Source organism: Medicago sativa, chromosome 6, assembly GCF_051527215.1.
Source record: "Medicago sativa cultivar Bolivia chromosome 6, Bolivia_mono, whole genome shotgun sequence".
NCBI lineage: Eukaryota > Viridiplantae > Streptophyta > Magnoliopsida > Fabales > Fabaceae > Medicago > Medicago sativa.
Window position 1 is genome coordinate 44348784 of NC_140754.1, and position 17373 is coordinate 44366156.

The window sequence follows — 17373 nt, forward strand, 5'->3', positions numbered from 1 at the left end:
AGGACGACACTGTGACTGTGGAGGTCTCTGAGTAGGAACAAACGGTTCAAACAGAGGAATCGGAAGCACTTGAGAAGTAGAATCTATTGTAGTTGGTGTGGCAATGAAAGGTGTATCCTCAAAGAAAGTAACATCTGCAGAGACATAAAATCGATGTGTAGATGGACAATAACACCGATACCCTTTTTGAACTTTGGAGTACCCCAAAAACACACACTTGACAGCTCGTGGAGACAACTTATCACGACCAGGAGAAAGATCTATAACAAAAAGAAGTAGAGCCAAAAACCCGAAGTGGGAAAGAATACAGGGGGTCCTTAGGAAACAAGAGAGAATGTGGAATCTCATTATCCAAAACTGATGATGGCACGCGGTTGATTAAATAAAAGGCTGTCAGAACCGCATCACCCCAAAATTTTAAAGGTGCATGAGCATTGATCAATAAGGTTCGAGCTGTATCAACTAGATGACGATGTGACCGAAGTTGAAACCTTTTGGGAAGCCATCAAATACACACAATGGAATAAGCAAACTGTAAACAATAGTGATCGATAAATGTGGAGATATGCACAATTGATGCAAAACACAACAATAATTCACCAAAAAGAAAGCCAACAACAAGGACACCTCAAAAGACCTTCTTAACGGGTCAACAGTTGCAGCAACGGGTAAAGAACCTCAAGAACAGACAGTTGAAGCGAAAAATCACTGAAACACACCTCAAACGTGAGACCCGAAAAACTGGAAGGTGTCCCAACAGAACCAGAAACAAAATACGAATCTACTGGAACAAGCACCGCCGCAAACAGACGTTTAGAGGGAGGTGCGTGACACACACGCATCGGTTAGGTGAGCTGACAGAGGCGGCACGTGTGAAACCCGATGATGGAGAAATTTCAGACAAGGGCAGATCGGAGGGTCCCGATCACGGTGGTATGGTCGTATCACCGATGGTGGTTCCTGTAGCAGTCACACTGAATGCGTTTAAAAACAACAGTGGGTCACCGCTCGCGGCATCTGAAACCCTAATTTAAAACAACGGAAGGTACCTAATCAGAGAGTTCTGATACCAACACTAGTACAAAAAAACCTTTTTAAGTCGGGTAAAAAGGACTTTTTAAGTCGGGCGCGTGTCCGACCTAATAGCTCCCGTCATAAGAAGTTTTTCCTTTGTAAGTCAGATTTAGCAACCGTCTTGAGCATCATTTTTTAAGTCGGTTAACAAGAGCTTTTTAAGTCGCGTTCAAATCCGACCTAATAGCTCCCGTCATAAGAAGTTTTTGCTTTGTAAGTCGGATTTAGCAACCATCTTAAGGCATCATTTTTTAAGTCGATTATCTGGGAGCCGGCTTAGGAAGTATAGTCCTCAAAGACCATTAGCGACAAATTAAACCGACCTAAGATATTAACTTCTTAAGTCGCCTACTTCTAACCGACTTACAAAGTTTAGTATTTTTTTCATATAGCATATATGCAGAATATGCTCCATTTTTTTCCCGCAGCCATTTTTTTTTGTCCACTGCATACATGCAAAATATCTCTTTTTTTTTTGGACAAAATACATGCAAAATATCTGATGTCACTAACTTGTAGTAATAGAAAGATATATTGAAGAGCAAACCATAACCAAATTTCACATATATACTAATTAAATAAAACCATAGAACTATAATGTCAAATGTAAATAGTCACTGCACTGGAAGAGTAAAGTGCATGTTAGGACCAAAATGCAAATAGTACAAAAAACTCAAAACAGGGTAACACTAAGCTAAAACCCCAACTGCTAAAAAAAAACCAATGTCACACTAAAGCTTACTCCCCACCTGCTCCAAAAATCAGTCTTACACTAAGATGACTCCGCATTTGCATCGATAAGTTCCATAATCAAATTTGCACAGCGTTCTTGAACATTTTTAACTTCATCCTTTTGAAATGGAGTTGAATCCGCAAATATCTGAATAAATAAATGATGAGATAATATTAATTTAGCATACAAACATGTAAAAATAAAATTAATTAATTTATAATAGTTGTTAAAAAAATCTTATACGTACTTGCATCCATGAATCCACAACACCACCGGATACAATGTTCAACATATGTAGCATGACAAAGTATCCACTCTCGTAACAAACCGATTGCCTTCGACTCTGAAATTTGAATATGATCCAATGTGACCGTTTAGTCGGTAAATACCATTCAAAAATGATAGATGAAGGAGTAGCATGTGTAAACAACTTACAGTGGGATAAAACCATACTACTTTATTATGCTTTCTCACCCCCTGTAGCATATTATAACCTTCCAAAGCTCTACAATAATTAATACTTAATCGTTACTAATATCATTAAACATATCACATTTCATGCACAATAAATAAATTGAATACTTACAAATCAACAAAAAACAAATCAACAATGGCTGATGTTTTTTTATCTGCCGGCTTCTTTCCTAATGAACATAGAAATGTCACCTCACGCTTCTTGGGATTAATTATGAGCAACTTCCAGTGATGACTATAAGGGCAATAAACAATTAAATTATTTGTAAAATTGAAATCTCTATATTACAAGTGATTGAGATATAAAGAGAGAAAAAAATTACTTGTTAAAGTAAGGAGCTAGGTACAAATCCTTTTTATTATGGTACATCGTGTTTTGAATGTAGGTTTGAACACGAACGTGGTCATTTTGACCAAGAGTGTAATATGGATCAAGAAATCCGTACATGCCACTTTTGCCCAATTCAACACAACGACGGTGTAGATACCTAAGATAGTGAAACAAAATTACATTATAAATAAAATTAAGTAATTGAATGACCATTAAATTTACAAACAAAATATACTTACGTCAGCCACACTTGCAAAATAGTCAAGTGTAATTCTTTTTTACCCAAACACAAGTCCATGATATCGTCCCTTGATAGCTCAATAGCAATCCCACTATGTTCAGCCTTAAACTTCAAAGCTTGTTCCATATACATTGCCTTCACTATCAATTTTTGACAAATAGGTTCCGACTTTTTCGGTGGAACATCAACTTTCATAGGTATATCAACATCCTAAACCATTATAATAAACATTACACAACTCCAAACAGTATCAAGTGTAAATAGTGATAGACATAAATAAAATAAATACCTTATTAGCAATAACTTGCAAAAGTCTTTTCGGCCATTTAATGAAAGTGTTGACGGCCTCGGCAATTGTTGTCACCTCATCAGTGGGCACAGGTACTTGAGCCTTTGCATCTATCACCTTGGTAACAGCCACTCTAACCATATCATTAGTTAGCACATGATTGTGTATAGTGGGCCCTAGGTTGTACACATTAGCTTGTGCCACCACATTACTGCTTCCATCAATATACAATTCACACTCTTCTGGGATATCCATATCCTCTTCATCGTCTGGTGTCTGTGGAATAATAAAGCAACTGCCATTTGTGCTAACATGTTGAGTGGTATTAGGAGTATAAATTGGAAAATTTTGATTTTTTTGAGAGCTAAAAGTCTGCAACACGTCCTGCAACACGTCCTGTGTAATCTTCTTAGTCAAGACTGCTAGTTGGGCATCACTGATAACAGACGCGGTTGAATGGGATTTTGATCCAAAGTATTCTCGAATCCCCACACCTCGACCAACAGCACAAACACGACCTGGGTGTTCAGGTTGCCCAAGGGCTTTCACCAGGATGTCCTCACGTCCATTTCGCACAAATCCGTCTGACACTAGAGAATCCTACAACAACAAAATTTATCATCAAATTTAATATGCATAACTGTCCTGCAACCTATGTTCAGTCAATTTTTCAAAGCATTGTCTCAGTTTATTTTTCCAAAGCATAATAATGATAGCAACATAGTCACAGTTTATTTAATATAACATTGTCTCACTACAATAACGATTTAGCAAAGTTTATATATATAGTAGTTAAAGCAAGAGACGAACATATTAAGCCAAGAAAAAAAAAACTGTGAGCTCAAAGCATTGAACCCAACATTATAGTAGACATGAAGCAATTGCAAGTTGTGACAACAAAGACGGTAGACAAGTTTACAAATTAGATTCTCAGAATAGGCAGCTATGCCAAAGAAATGTGAGCCACTAGGAGCTTCCTAAAAACACACAGCAAAATAGGTGTACATTGCTTACTATCTCCCAAAACAGTGGAGAACTACTTGGAATCAGCCGAATCAGGTGGGCCACATAACCCTATGCAACAACAAACAAGTGTAATGGGTGTGCACATTCTGAATACGAATTTGAGTGTAGTTTGATCCCATATATTTATAAGTTGGAAAACAAGAACTTAAGCATTTACTTACAATTGTTTCTGCAACAACACGAGTGTCTTCTGATGTATACTCTCCGGATGGTTTTATTCTGGCTCTTTTCCACTTCTCATGACGTTGAGGTGGAGATGGAGGTGGAACTTCTGTGTCTCCAGCTGCTTCTTGTCTTTCTTTTCATTTTTCTTGCATCATCTTTTTCTCAAGTAACTCATATCCTCCTTGAGACAATCTATGGGGATATTTATTATTAGCATGAGTCTGTTGTGCATTCTGTCTTTTCTCCTATATAAAAAACACATTGATTCATTAGGTAATACAAAAATGAAACTTGATTCGGGAAATACATAATAAATCAAACTAACCAAAAAGGAAGAATCGGCTCGTGTCCTAATAAACTCCTGCCATATGCCCTCATCAATAAACTCGTAAGTCTCGACAGGAGACTTGTCTTTTTTTTTTATACCATTAAATAAATACCTACTTGTTAAACTATTTTTGAATGATCTCCAACGCTCAATATAGTTTTCTTTTTCACAATCTTATCATTCGGCATATCCCATTTATTCTACATTACACAACAAATATAGGAGTTAGTATATGACAAAATTAGAGTTAAGTACAATAGTGACAAACACAATTAAAAATTACCGTGATTGATTTCCAAATCTTATCCTTTGTTTCATCAGGAACACTATCCCAATCACTTATCAGAATACTTGTCCATTCTCGAGCAAAGGAAGCCACCTGGAGCTTGAACCTTTTCGTGTTTTCCCCTGAAGGTAATCCATTTGATTGGAATTCAATTGGTAATTTCTCACCCTGTGCAGTTTTCAATTTCAAATTCTTCATCCGGGTGCGACCTCTTACCCTTTTTCGGTTAGATTGAGTATTCGACCCACTTTGTGAAGGACCTGCTGGATCACCCATGTGTCTATTTAAAAAGAAACATAATTGTGGTTAGTAACAAATCAAATTGTCCACATGTTTAATATGAGGGGAGAACAGCACCACAAGCATATAAGCAACAATACCTAAGTTTTCTCCATTTTTTTATGGGTTTAATATGTGATTCGTCCCTGCAAATAGGGGTCGCTTAAAATTTCGTCCCTCCAATCACTAATCCTTTTTTTTTGCCCCTGCAAAATTTAATCAGTTAAAAATTCGTCCTTTGACCCAATTTAATCACTGCCACGTCAGCAAATGACCAAAAGGGCACGCGAAAGGACGAAAATACCCCTGGCTTATTTTTTTTTGTTTTTTCCTTCAAAAAACTTTTTTTTCCAGATTTTTCCCCATTTTTTTTTACGATTTTTTCTCGGAAAAATTTCAGTTTTTTCAGTTTTAATTTTAAAATTTTTTTCCGAAATTTTTTATGATTTTTTCAGATTTTTTTAAATTTAAAAAAAGAATTTTCAAAATTTTGAAATTTTTTTTAAGGAAAAAAATAAGCCAGGGGTATTTTCGTCCTTTCGCATGCCATTTTGGTGATTTGCTGACGTGGCAGTGATTAAACTGGGTCAAAGGACGAATTTTTAACTGATTAAACTTTGCAGGGGCAAAAAAAAAGGATTAGCGATTGCAGGGACGAAATTTTAAGCGAGCCCTATTTGCAGGGACGAATCACATATTAAACCCTTTTTTTATTTAGAATTTGAGACCATTGTTTAGTAGGGGAAGGTATACTAGAGTAGTTCATAATATTATTGATTTGACTGTGAGCAAGGCAACAACAATCATAAGAATTCCACCAAACCAAACATAAGAAAAAGAAAAAGCAAAAGCACAAAGCCTTATAATACAACAAGAATGCAACTCTGCTACATCAGGTAGCAGGCCTGAAACTCCAAACAAGAAAACAAAAAACAAAAACTCTCCCAATGGCAAGTTCAGCCTCGAATCACTACCAAGCCCGTACCATCAGCATTCATCGATGAGCGAGACTCCAACAAATTCTCTACTATGGAAAGAAGAGAAAAGAAGCCCATGATCTTGGTTGATGTAATAAAGACACTACCCACATGGCAACTTGAAGGGATTTTATTCAAAATAATTTTTGTCATCATGGACTGTTTGGTTGCTTTTAGAAAAAGATGGTAAAGAAAGATATAAGTTAGCTTTTTCAAAGGTTTCAAAAAGAAATCCTTGAATGGGTTTGTAAAATTAGAGGCTTAGAGAAAGGTTAATTTATATTTCTTCAGAAGCAAGATTCCATGGTTTATGTGACATGTCGGCCAAGCCTTTGGAGAACTGCAATGTTTTGGAAAATTGTGATGCTGCACTTGTCTAAATTCTCTTGCAGTAAGGTAGGTATATACAAGTAATTAATATGATGGCCAAGTTTATTCTGTGTGACTACATATACCATAGATACGTATCACTGCAATTAAAAGATTGTTGGACCATCATTTTCCCTTTCTCATATATATATATGACTAAAATGTTAATGAGGCTTCTCGAAAATAGTCTGATCAATCAAAAGTTGGAATGTGATGTGCAGGTTCTAAAGGAGAAAGAAGTTCCAAGCTTACATGTGTAGTAAGTTAAACAGAATCAACTAATTATAGAAGAAAAGAGCAAGTTAATGTGTCAAGAGACAAACTAGTTATTATAATATCTAATAATTATGCTATTTCTCGAATGGGGTCATATTCTGTTACTTCTAAATAGGAAGGGATCCAAGCCTAGATACTTGAGCATTCTAATTTAATTAGTGAGTTAATTTCATGGCAAATTCTAGGCCGGGTCACTTTGATATCAGGGAATGATATAAAACAAAAGAACTAGGTAGCATTACTTGTGTATTGTGTTGGCATATCAATACTTTGTTAACTACTCATTCAATTCATGGTATAGTCTGAGTAGTATTTTATTCTTTGTGGATTACCAAATTACTAATTAGTAAATTCCAAATGAATACCAATTATAATAATACCCATGAGGACTCCTTTGTACTAATTTAGAAACTTATAATTCTTAAATAGAGCTCTATCATGTTGCTGGTGTAACTAATGGTTCCCTAGACTGAATTTCTTTTTTGTATAGGAAATTCCATAGAGAATTGCTTGTTTTCTAGTTATATTTGTTGGGTGCTAATTAGAGGTTTCAGGGTGTTCTTCTCCATTAATTAGTATTAAGATAGATTCTACTATACGGTTAAAACATAATACACATAGTGATTCTTCTTCTCCAATCAAAATCCAAAATTGAAAATCAAAATTAATAACATGAACTTAATCAATTTCATGAGCTAATACAAAATATTTTTCAAATCAAACACATACAGACATGGTTATTGCCCAGAAAATTTTCAATGTTCTTAATCCCAAATTTTCATAGAAATCAAAACCAATTTTTTATAGAAATCAAAACCATCAAGCTCTAGAATTATCAATTTCATCAAAACAATTCAAAGGCATGATAGTTTCAGTAAACCCTAATTTCCAAATCATTGAACAAATTGTGAAAGAATAAAAATACATTTGTGGGAAGAGTGAGTGATGGAGGTTCTGGCAGCGATGGCTTTCTTCGGATGTGCGTGACGGAGGTTCCAGAGATAGTGAGTGAGAGTCGCGAGGGAGGTTCAGCGAGTGAGTGATAGAGGTTCGGCGTGCGTGACAGAGTGAGTGAGCTTGTGTGGGATTGTGCGGGACGGTGGTTCGATTGAACGAGAGAGAAAGTGAGAAAGAGAAGCTTTGTGTGGTTCGACTGAAGTTGAGAAAGAGAGAAGCTTGTGTTTTTTTTTTGTTACTAGTGAGAAGCTTGTGTACTTATATATAACTATTTTTTTTTTGAAAGAAGAAGCTTGTGTACTGATATATAACAATTGTAGCGATGCATATATTAGTTACCTTTTTTTGCAATTAAATAAACAAACTATATCATCTACCAAAACAAACAAAAAAAACAAACTATATTTAATAATTAATAATTAATAAATAAATAAATAAAATAGGGAAATTCATTTATAACTTTATACAAACAAACAGTGGCGATAATATGATCTTATATTATATATAGTGTATCTTGTGATAATGAATGCATCCTTGTAGAGTGTTCCCGCGGTTAGGCCAAATTCTCAAATGCTTCATGTTACCAGTTAGTTCGACTCTTGCTGTGCTCTCTTTTTTTTTTTTTCATTCATTTCTTACGTTTTTCTTTTTTAAAATTATTAAAAAGTCCATTAAGGGGATTCGAACTGGTGCATGCTTATACACTAAAAAATAAATCCTTACCACCATAGTAACAACTTTTTACCTTTAAATTATGCTTTTAATTATATATATCTAATGCTTTAGTTCTCATTAACAATTTGTGTGAACAAAGCAAATTCTTCTTACGATTAAAAAGTATATGTGTGATATAATAAAAATTATATAATACTTATGTTAAAATGTCCTTAAAACACCATTATAAATTATGTTTCATAGACAATAATAATTATCACTCGAATTAACTAATCAAAAAAAAAAATTACACATTACAAAAATTGGCCCACCCCAAAAATTATTTCTAGCACCGCCACTGCAAACAAACTATTTAAATAAACAAACTATATCTTTTTACAAACTATATAACTATTAATTTAATTAATTAATAAATTTCAAATTTCATTTATTTAATTAATAATTTAATATTTAATAATTAATAATTAATAAATAAACGAGGGAAATTCATTCGAAAATAAAATTAAAGGAGGGAAAGTTTTTATTTTGTCAAAAAAACGAAAGAGGGAAAAATTTCTTAGGTCGGGTGGTCAACAAACCGACTTAAGAAAATGACTTCTTAAGTCAGTTGGTCAACCTAGTGACTTAAAGAATTTATTAAAAAAAATCTTTTCATTATTCTATCAACCTTAAGTCGGGTAACCTTATAACCGACTTAAGAAAGTTTGAAAAAATTGCGAAACTGCCACCGCGTCACTTCTTAAGACGGGTGGCTGAACGAACCGACTTAAGCACGAATCTAAAAGGTATTTATTGTACTAGTGCAACTTGAATAATTTAGAATTAATGACTTGAATGATTTACAATGATGTATGCAAGCTTATATACAAGAGAGAATATCCTAGGAAATCAAAAAAGGAAACTAAATCAACTATAATAAATAGAGAATAATCAACAATAATGATCAACCAGCTGATATATTTACTTACAACTCCTTAATAGATGCATTGTGCAAAAATCTTCATGTTGATAAGGCTACTGCGTTAGTCAAGAAAATTAAAGACCCGTAACTTATAAAACTCTTTTCTCCGCTCTCTTTCATAAAGATGAGAATGAAAAGGCAAAGAAACTTCTTCATGAAATGATTGCTAGAGGTCTATTGTAAGAGTTAATCTGGGTAAGATAAATTCTCATTATTTGTAGTCGTAATTTTCGGATATCAAACCATTGTTTGGTTTTGAATCGTCAATCTTTGAACTCTCTAGTTTTATTCGTGGGAAGGGAAAAAGTGAGAAAACCCTTATGAGATTAAAGGTCCGAGGGTTGGTTTCGCGGAGGGAAGATGTTAAGCACCCAACGCGACTACGGTATTCAGTAGGAACCTCTTGCCTAGATTATCTGGTGCTAATTATTTGCTTATTTTGAAAATGTTTACTTAAAAGTCCAAATGAAAGAATGGAGGGAGAAGAAGTATGGTTTTGTTGTTTTTATTTGATTTGGAAGGATTGCATCATTTTCCTACATATCCACAAGTGGAATCAAAACCATTGTAGTTCTCTCTCAAAAATTATTTGGTGGGTTGGGTTGATTTTAAAGTTTTACATAAAGGTTTTTAGAAGGGATAAGAGACCTTAAGGTATAGAAGAATAAAAGAAGTGAATTTGATTGATTTTAATTACAAGAAAGCAAGTCTAAATATAGATTAAATTGATTGAAAATTTGATTAGGAAATAAAAGGAAAAAAGTAATCACTTGGGTTAAAATCCAAGGTTTCTTAAGAAATTTTTGAAGTTTTGCATATTTGATTTTTTTGGGAAAAGATTTTTCTAAGTTAACGGTAAAAAAACTAAACGTTTAGACATAACGTAATGGAAAAAAAGCAAGAAATTTACAAAGGACGTTGGATCCCAAGCAAATTCTCAAGTTAATGAACCTAAAATTACTAGTGGTTTGATATTAAGAAAGTTTTAAAGTCCAATAGTTAACCTAAAAAATCACTAATTCATTTTGGTCCTCGCTCACGGTTATGCATAAAGTGGTAAAAATAAATGTGTGGTGTCGTTGCTACATCTCATTTATGGATATTTACAAGGGACCTAGATACATGGTAAAGCCTTCGACAAAATATAAATGACATGAAAAAATAAAGTGCATAAATTAAATTACATCAACACCTAAATACACACTAAAAATTAATGACAATAAAATAAATTGCATGAATTAAAGTATGCATGTGATGATGAAGAATAATAATGCAACAATGCAAATATAGTATAAAATAATTAAAAAAAAACAGTAAACAAACAATTAACACAAAGTAAAATATTTTTGTAAACTTAGAGAAAAAGTTTTTTTAGTGAAAATAGGTGCAGGAAGTAAAAATAGTGTGAAAATAGTGAAACAGTAGAGAAAATTAAAATCAGTTTGGGCTTAGTGAAAAAGGAATGGGCTCAGGCAGATCTGATCTGAACTGTCTGATGAATCAGAAGGCTGAGATCTGATCTCAGAGAGATCACATCATAGCCACTGGATCAAATGATCCAAAGGTTAAAAAAACAGATAAGGTAAACACTAAAACAAGGAACAAAATGACAGTAAAGCAGGGACCGTCAGATCTAGGATCTGAAGGTTGAAACGAAAGGTATACAGTAGTGGAAACAAATAGCATGCATTGGATCTAAAGCCAAAACGCACAATAGCCATCAGATCGTGGAATAATCCAGATCTGATGGTTACAAACACGCAGGACCACCGTGATCTGTACACGCGCGAGCGTGGCATCAAAGGATGGTATAAAAGCAACACTTAATGAAAGAACATCAAAAAACAAAACCACTTCTCTCTCTAAGGTTAACTTAGAGAGAGAAGCTCTCAACTCCCTCTACAAAGATTTGATCGGAGAAGAAGAACAGAGGAGCTCCGGTGCGGTGGCCGGCCCAAATTTGAAAAAACTCGGTTTACTTCCCTTTTCTTCTCCTTCACGAGCTGCTCACCTTCTTTTTCTTCACGTTTTCATTTCTCCTTCAAATCAGTTTGGATTTACGGCTTGAAATGGCATACGGTTTTAAACGAGTAATAACAGCTGTGATTCGGCCATAGTTTTGTAGCTTGAAAGAATTTCGAAAACGCGATTACTGTTGTGGTAGAGGAAATTCGAAAAAGGTTGTTGTGTGAGAGATTCGAAATTGTGAAGTGTTTCTATGATGAAGAGTTTTTTAGTTTCCGGAAAAAAAAAAGGATGAATGTTCATGATGAACACTTATGAGTGTTCATGATTTTTGTAGCTTTCTTTTGGTTTTGATTCTGGAATTTGGAAAGAGAAAACAGAAATAGGGTTTTTGTTAATTGGTGCACTACTACACAAATGACATTTCACATCAGTGGAAAACGACATTTCACATCGGGTCCCACCCGATGTAACTAAAGGTGATGTTGTATGTCAACAACATTTCACATCGGGTTGGAAACCGTTGTGAAAAGTTCTTTTCCACATCGGGCATCCAATCACTGATGTGATATTCGATAATTTAAACTAAAGCGTACGGTTTCACATCGGTCCTACTATTGTAACTGATGTCAAATAAGTTTATTTCACATCAGGCAGAAGATTCACCGATGTGAATTTAAGTCCCATATATATTCAAATTCATATTTCACATCGGTTGACATTCCCAGAGATGTGAAAATAAGTGATAATATATTATTATTGTGCAAAATCTTACTACAGTACCAAATCTGCAACAAATTAGAACCCAAAGCAGATAAATATTTTTATGCTCTGTTAGTTATAATTCAAACATACAATAAAAATGAAAAAAAAAATACAACTCTATCTATAATATGTAAACTTACCAAATTATACCATACAATCAAGTTTCTAATGGTGCTTAAATAAGAAGATAGAAAGACATAACAGGACAGCAAACGAAAACTTAACAAAATGGAATATTTTAACAATTACTAATGAGCCGAATAATTTAACAATTACTAATTTAATTAACAATTTAACAATTAACAATTATTAAAAAAAACAATCTAACAATTGTAAAATAAAAAATAACCAAATCCAGCACGTACCAATAATCAATCAATCCAAACACTTTGACAAATGCTTCATTCTAAAATTGAGTGGTTTACATTTCAGCTTGCAATTGTTCCTGGATATACAACAGTTCATGAAATTACAGCAGTTTAGCAAATCACAGCAGTTCAGCAAATACAAGTGGAATATTTTCAATTGACTATATACACAGTTCAATAAATTACAGCAGTTCAGCAAACTTGCTTGGTTCACACACATAGTTGCTTCAATACTCGAGACAGGTTAATATAATGAGACGAGTTTAAGCTTTTACTTGAGAAAGTCAAGTAGTTTCTGCTGCAAGCGACTTAACGTTTCCTCTTCAATGTTCACATATGACAAAAGCTCAGGTAGCTTAACTGCAAGCACAAGAAAAAATTTGACTGTTTTGCATAGCACATCAATCACTACAAAAACTATAACCTAAACTCCTGACCAAGATCCTTTGAAAAATTCAAAATTGAGACGTCCAAATTCAAAATTGTATTTCCCATCAAATAACAATAAAGCATTATTTTAATATTGACTCAAAATAATCCCCAAAAGAAACAAGGGTGATAAAAATATGTCCCAAGAGAAAATAAAAGTATATGTGCACACACAGAGTATCCTCTTTCAAGCAGATGCTTAGAAGCAGCAAAAAGTAATGAACATACCAAAGAGGCGTAATAAATGTTCAGCCCCATATATGGTTGAAGGAGATACATTGTCCACAACTGCTTCATTACATTGCTTGCGTTCTCTTTTATACAGAAGCATGATAGGCAATGCTTTATCAAAATAAAGCCTTATTCCTTTTAAACTTTCCCCTGTTGAATCAGCCTCTCTGTATCATAGAAACACATTGTACATGCCATCATCCCTATCACAACTAGACGTATGAGATGAACAAATAAGAAAAATAGATAGCCATAATTTCTTACACGCTGTCTTTCTTTGACTTGTATTCAAGGTACTTTGTCAGAATTTCATCAACAGTTGGTGAACGAGGAAGTTTTACAAGCTGCAAGGAGTGTTAAAAAAAATATTAACATGTGATGAGCTGATAATGCCCTAAGATAGGTTATCATTTTTTAAAGTGGTAATCAAATGATAAAAAGTTAAACAATTATGCATTGCATCAGAACCAAATTAATGCCATCGAAAATATCTGTGACCCAAAAGGATAGAATAGTCAGATAATTGAGAGGCAGCAATGGCATACTGTAATAGAACCAAGGAAAATGAGCGCAATAATTATCTTCAATTAATAAAACATAATATTTTCATTTAAATATAAATGACAGTACAAGCTACAAGAACTGGGCATTTGTGCATTTTGGTCAAGGAAGCTTAAACAGATGAAAGCAATTTTGAGAAGACATTCACGAGATATCCAAAAGAGAAAAACCAGGGCTAGTGTATGTAAGATCATTGTCAACCAAATCAAACCTCAACTCCTTAATCAATCATTCGTTTTTTTCCTTTTGACGCTGCAGAGTTTGACATATTAAACTTATTAGTGAAGGCAAGCTGATATAAAGACATATGTTTTCACGTCATCAAATAAATGAAAACATTGCAATCGAACAGGAGAATTTGTGAGGTCCAACTTATTAAATGATAATTACTGTGCTTAAATGGAGTGTGTCTACAATGATCCTTCTGCTATAAATTTAAACTAATCGCATTACTCAACCAAGAACTTATTAAAAGAAATTAGCCTGAATAATCAATGAAAAATTTAAAGTAATTACTTGTTATGAGGCTTAATGTACAAAAGGCAGCAATAGAATCAACTTCAAAATAGTTAAAAATCAACAAACACCAACCAGAATCCATCAAGAAACAATCATATCATATGAGGAGTAAAAGACATGGAAACAAGAAGACATTTAGAGATATCATGAGCTTTAGCAGGAGACAACATACCAATAAATTGGACTTTTCGTCTAATTTTAGCAGGAGACAACATACCAATAACTTGGGGTCTCTTTGATTAATTTTATGAATTATTATCATATTTACCCTTGCTCGCTTTTCAGACCATAACTTGGGCTGCGATAATTGGAATGAAGCATACGCATATTCATCGGAAAGCTGAGATGAAGATCTACAACTCTCATGTTGATCTCGAAACCCAGTTCAGATGTCCTAATTGTCAAAATTGTGAATTACTGAACCAGTAAAGTTGACTGCGGGTCACTTTCAGAATTCATTTTTTTCATCTTTGACAGAACAGTAGCAGACAATCACATCCAGCAATAGCAGTATGAACACCAAATGTTTTCTTGTAGTGTTTTTTCATATGATTGATTTTGCAGTGACAACTGACAGTGAAATCTGAGAGGTCTATGGGGTCTCTAAGGCTCTAAGATTTTATAGTCAATGATTAATATATATGCAATGCATAATTGAGCTTTCTGTCAAAAATAAATAAAAGTTTGAGCTTACAAATGAATCACCAATGGCTTCAACAGCTTGCATCCTCTCTTCATGCATGTCTTCTGTCATAAGAGGTGGTTCCTGTAGCATAGAAAACAAGATAAAAAGCATTATATTCCACAACATTGGCGAAGAATACTACACTGACAAGGCCAAATAGTGTCTGGGTGTTGGAGAAACCTGTGTGTACGGGGCATGCATACTTTGATATGACTTGAGAAGCATCATAGAATCAACAATACCAGCTGAACCTCTCCTAGTTAAGTCTAAAGATTTTTTGTCTTTATACAGGTTCGTAACTTCAGGCTTTCTGTTAACAGTGGTTTTCTTCATTAGAATTGTGTAAATTATGAGCAGTTATGTCTACTATAAAGGGGAAAAAAACCAAAATATTTCCAAGAACATGGCACGAGTTTGTAACTTGAATGAGGTACAAAATCCATGATTATTCTTAACAGCAGAACAAAGCAATAGCTACATAACATGGAGAGTGAACCGGGCACAGTGATTTTCGAAAATTTGGCAAAGGAAATAAAAGGCATACTGGCATATCAGTTAATGCATCATGAAAACCTGAAATATATCATTTTAATTATATTAGGTGCCAAAGATCAAAAGCTTACTGTTTAAGGTAATGTACCTAAATTCTGCTCTCTCTAAATTTGATAAAAATGAACAAAAGAATGGGGCCAAAGAAGCAACAATATATTCAGAATCAGCACACTATCAACATTCAACAGTGTGAGTAACAGCCCTTACCTTCAATAAACAGTTCTTTCAGCACACGATCTCTAACAGTCAGTGAAGGTATAACCATTGAGGATTTCAAATTATCGGAACCAGGATTTTCAGCTGCCACAAGCCAAAACAAGGGAAAATGCTGAATACTATACCAAAATTGTATAGTTATACTAACTAAGAAACATAAAGGCTGCATGAATAAATGAAATTTACTATATAATGCACCAAAACAAATTTGAACCTGAAACAAAATCTTCTATAAAGTGTGCCTCAAATGACATTTGCAATGCATCAACAAGAAGATGCAACTGGGAGGCAAATCCAACCCGACTCTCTTTAGAACCTTCAAGTCTGTATACATAACAATAATATAAAGAATTCAAATTGGTTACCAGTTTTCGTAGTAATTGCATCTGAAATAAACTAAACATATTTATTTTTGCTACCATTAAACTATTTATGCTTTTTTAAAACGTGATATATTATACAAGGACCCTCAATAAATGCTTTTGAAGTGGAAATGAAAGGATGGCGATTAAGTAGATGTATAACCCACCTAACCATTACAATCTGGAAACGTAATTCCATAACAAGCTCAAATAATAATAAAAAATGAGAAAAAGTGTTCAGATCTGAAAGAGTTTCGAAAATCAAAAACAGAAACAAGCAAGGTGAAACGGCTAAAAATCTAGATCAGTGAAAGCTTCTCTCACACATACGATTCATTTCAAGTATAATTTTCAAAATTCAAACTACAGTGAAATCGAAACGTAAACGCAGTACCTGGAAATAGTTTCTTCGTTCTTCTTCTGACCGTCCTTCTGTGCCTTATCTCTAATCAGATGCAGCGCCGACACGATTCCTTTGAGGTCACTGCAAAAAAAGCATTAGATCGGAAAATTTGAATACGATTCAAACAAAAACAGAAGAAAATCAACAAAAGCAGTGAAGAAGAATCTCACTCAGAGAGATCGAAATCCAAATGGAGATCGAAATTCTGTTTCTTCTTATCAGGTTTGATGCGTTCAAGATCGGATTCTCGCTTCCTGCCTCCAGCTTTGGTAGAAGACATTGCGAATTGTTTGAAATTGTGTGAAGAGAGGTTTTCGATTCACGATTCACGATTGTGTTTGAGCGATTCACGATTGAGTGATTGAAGAATGGGTTTGTGGTTAGGGTTTCTCAGTGAAAAGGAAAAACGTACTAGTGTGAAAGGGAAAGTGAAAATTGTAAAAAGTGACACTACCTTCTTTGTAATGAGACGGATGTCAACTATAGTTCATCAAAATTACAAACCTGCCACCGCGTTTATCTTTCCCTACAGGCATAATTTCCAATGATGTGAAAAAGGTTCAGTGACTACTTTTCCCCTCAGGCGTTTATTCAACTGATGTCATATTGCCACCGTGTTACTTTTCACCTCAGGTTTTTGGCCACTGATGTGGATACCCTGATGTCAAATGTATATTTTCTAGTAGTGGTGGCTGCTACGATGTGATTGATTGGTGAACAGTAAAATCTAACTCTGACTGCAATAAATGACAGTATTTATACTGCTACAATTAGGGTTGAGCTGATGTGTGAAATTGACGAAAATGCCCTTGGGCTGGACAACAAAGACTCATGAACTAAAATACTTAAAAGAGGACCAATGAATAAAGGACACCT

At 34.3% G+C, this 17373-nt stretch overlaps 3 protein-coding genes across 3 annotated transcripts; all 3 read right to left on the bottom strand.

Annotated features, from left to right (window-relative positions):
* Nucleotides 1–1608: 1608 nt before the first annotated feature.
* LOC146915389 (uncharacterized) lies at nt 1609–4806 on the bottom strand. The gene is made up of 9 exons (XM_085717784.1): nt 4659–4806; nt 4330–4578; nt 3143–3742; nt 2852–3063; nt 2605–2769; nt 2409–2516; nt 2243–2312; nt 2055–2150; nt 1609–1954 (listed from the first exon to the last, which is right to left on the bottom strand). Exons 3-9 carry the CDS (start codon nt 3395–3397, stop codon nt 1847–1849), a joined length of 1014 nt encoding a protein of 337 aa, XP_085573910.1. The 5' UTR covers nt 3398–3742; nt 4330–4578; nt 4659–4806; the 3' UTR covers nt 1609–1846.
* Nucleotides 4807–12505: 7699 nt separating this feature from the next.
* On the bottom strand, nt 12506–15297 carry LOC146915390 (protein MRG1-like). Its single transcript, XM_085721342.1, has 6 exons — nt 15145–15297; nt 14974–15045; nt 13464–13543; nt 13197–13366; nt 12815–12899; nt 12506–12616 (listed from the first exon to the last, which is right to left on the bottom strand). Exons 1-6 carry the CDS (start codon nt 15295–15297, stop codon nt 12547–12549), a joined length of 630 nt encoding a protein of 209 aa, XP_085577468.1. The 3' UTR covers nt 12506–12546.
* On the bottom strand, nt 15283–17161 carry LOC146915391 (uncharacterized). The gene is made up of 5 exons (XM_085717785.1): nt 16668–17161; nt 16489–16578; nt 15947–16056; nt 15724–15816; nt 15283–15537 (listed from the first exon to the last, which is right to left on the bottom strand). The coding sequence occupies exons 1-5, from the start codon at nt 16775–16777 to the stop codon at nt 15416–15418; spliced, it is 525 nt and encodes a 174-aa protein (XP_085573911.1). The 5' UTR covers nt 16778–17161; the 3' UTR covers nt 15283–15415.
* Nucleotides 17162–17373: the final 212 nt, after the last annotated feature.

Bases quoted from the DNA above. Each gene is read 5' to 3' on its own strand.
- LOC146915389 (XM_085717784.1), bottom strand. From the start codon at position 3,397: ATGGATATCCCAGAAGAGTGTGAATTGTATATTGATGGAAGCAGTAAT. The intron at 3,064-3,142 runs GTATTTATTTTA...ATAATGGTTTAG, and splicing joins TGCAAGTTATTGCTAATAAG to GATGTTGATATACCTATGAA. The intron at 2,313-2,408 runs GTTTTTTGTTGA...TAATTATTGTAG, and splicing joins ACATCAGCCATTGTTGATTT to AGCTTTGGAAGGTTATAATA.
- LOC146915390 (XM_085721342.1), bottom strand. From the start codon at position 15,297: ATGAAGAAAACCACTGTTAACAGAAAGCCTGAAGTTACGAACCTGTAT. The intron at 15,046-15,144 runs GTTTCTCCAACA...TCTATGCTACAG, and splicing joins TGCATGCCCCGTACACACAG to GAACCACCTCTTATGACAGA. The intron at 13,367-13,463 runs GTAAGAAATTAT...TCTATGATACAG, and splicing joins AAGTCAAAGAAAGACAGCGT to AGAGGCTGATTCAACAGGGG.
- LOC146915391 (XM_085717785.1), bottom strand. From the start codon at position 16,777: ATGTCTTCTACCAAAGCTGGAGGCAGGAAGCGAGAATCCGATCTTGAA. The intron at 16,057-16,488 runs GTACTGCGTTTA...TTATGTATACAG, and splicing joins AACGAAGAAACTATTTCCAG to ACTTGAAGGTTCTAAAGAGA. The intron at 15,817-15,946 runs GTTCAAATTTGT...GGCTTGTGGCAG, and splicing joins TATAGAAGATTTTGTTTCAG to CTGAAAATCCTGGTTCCGAT.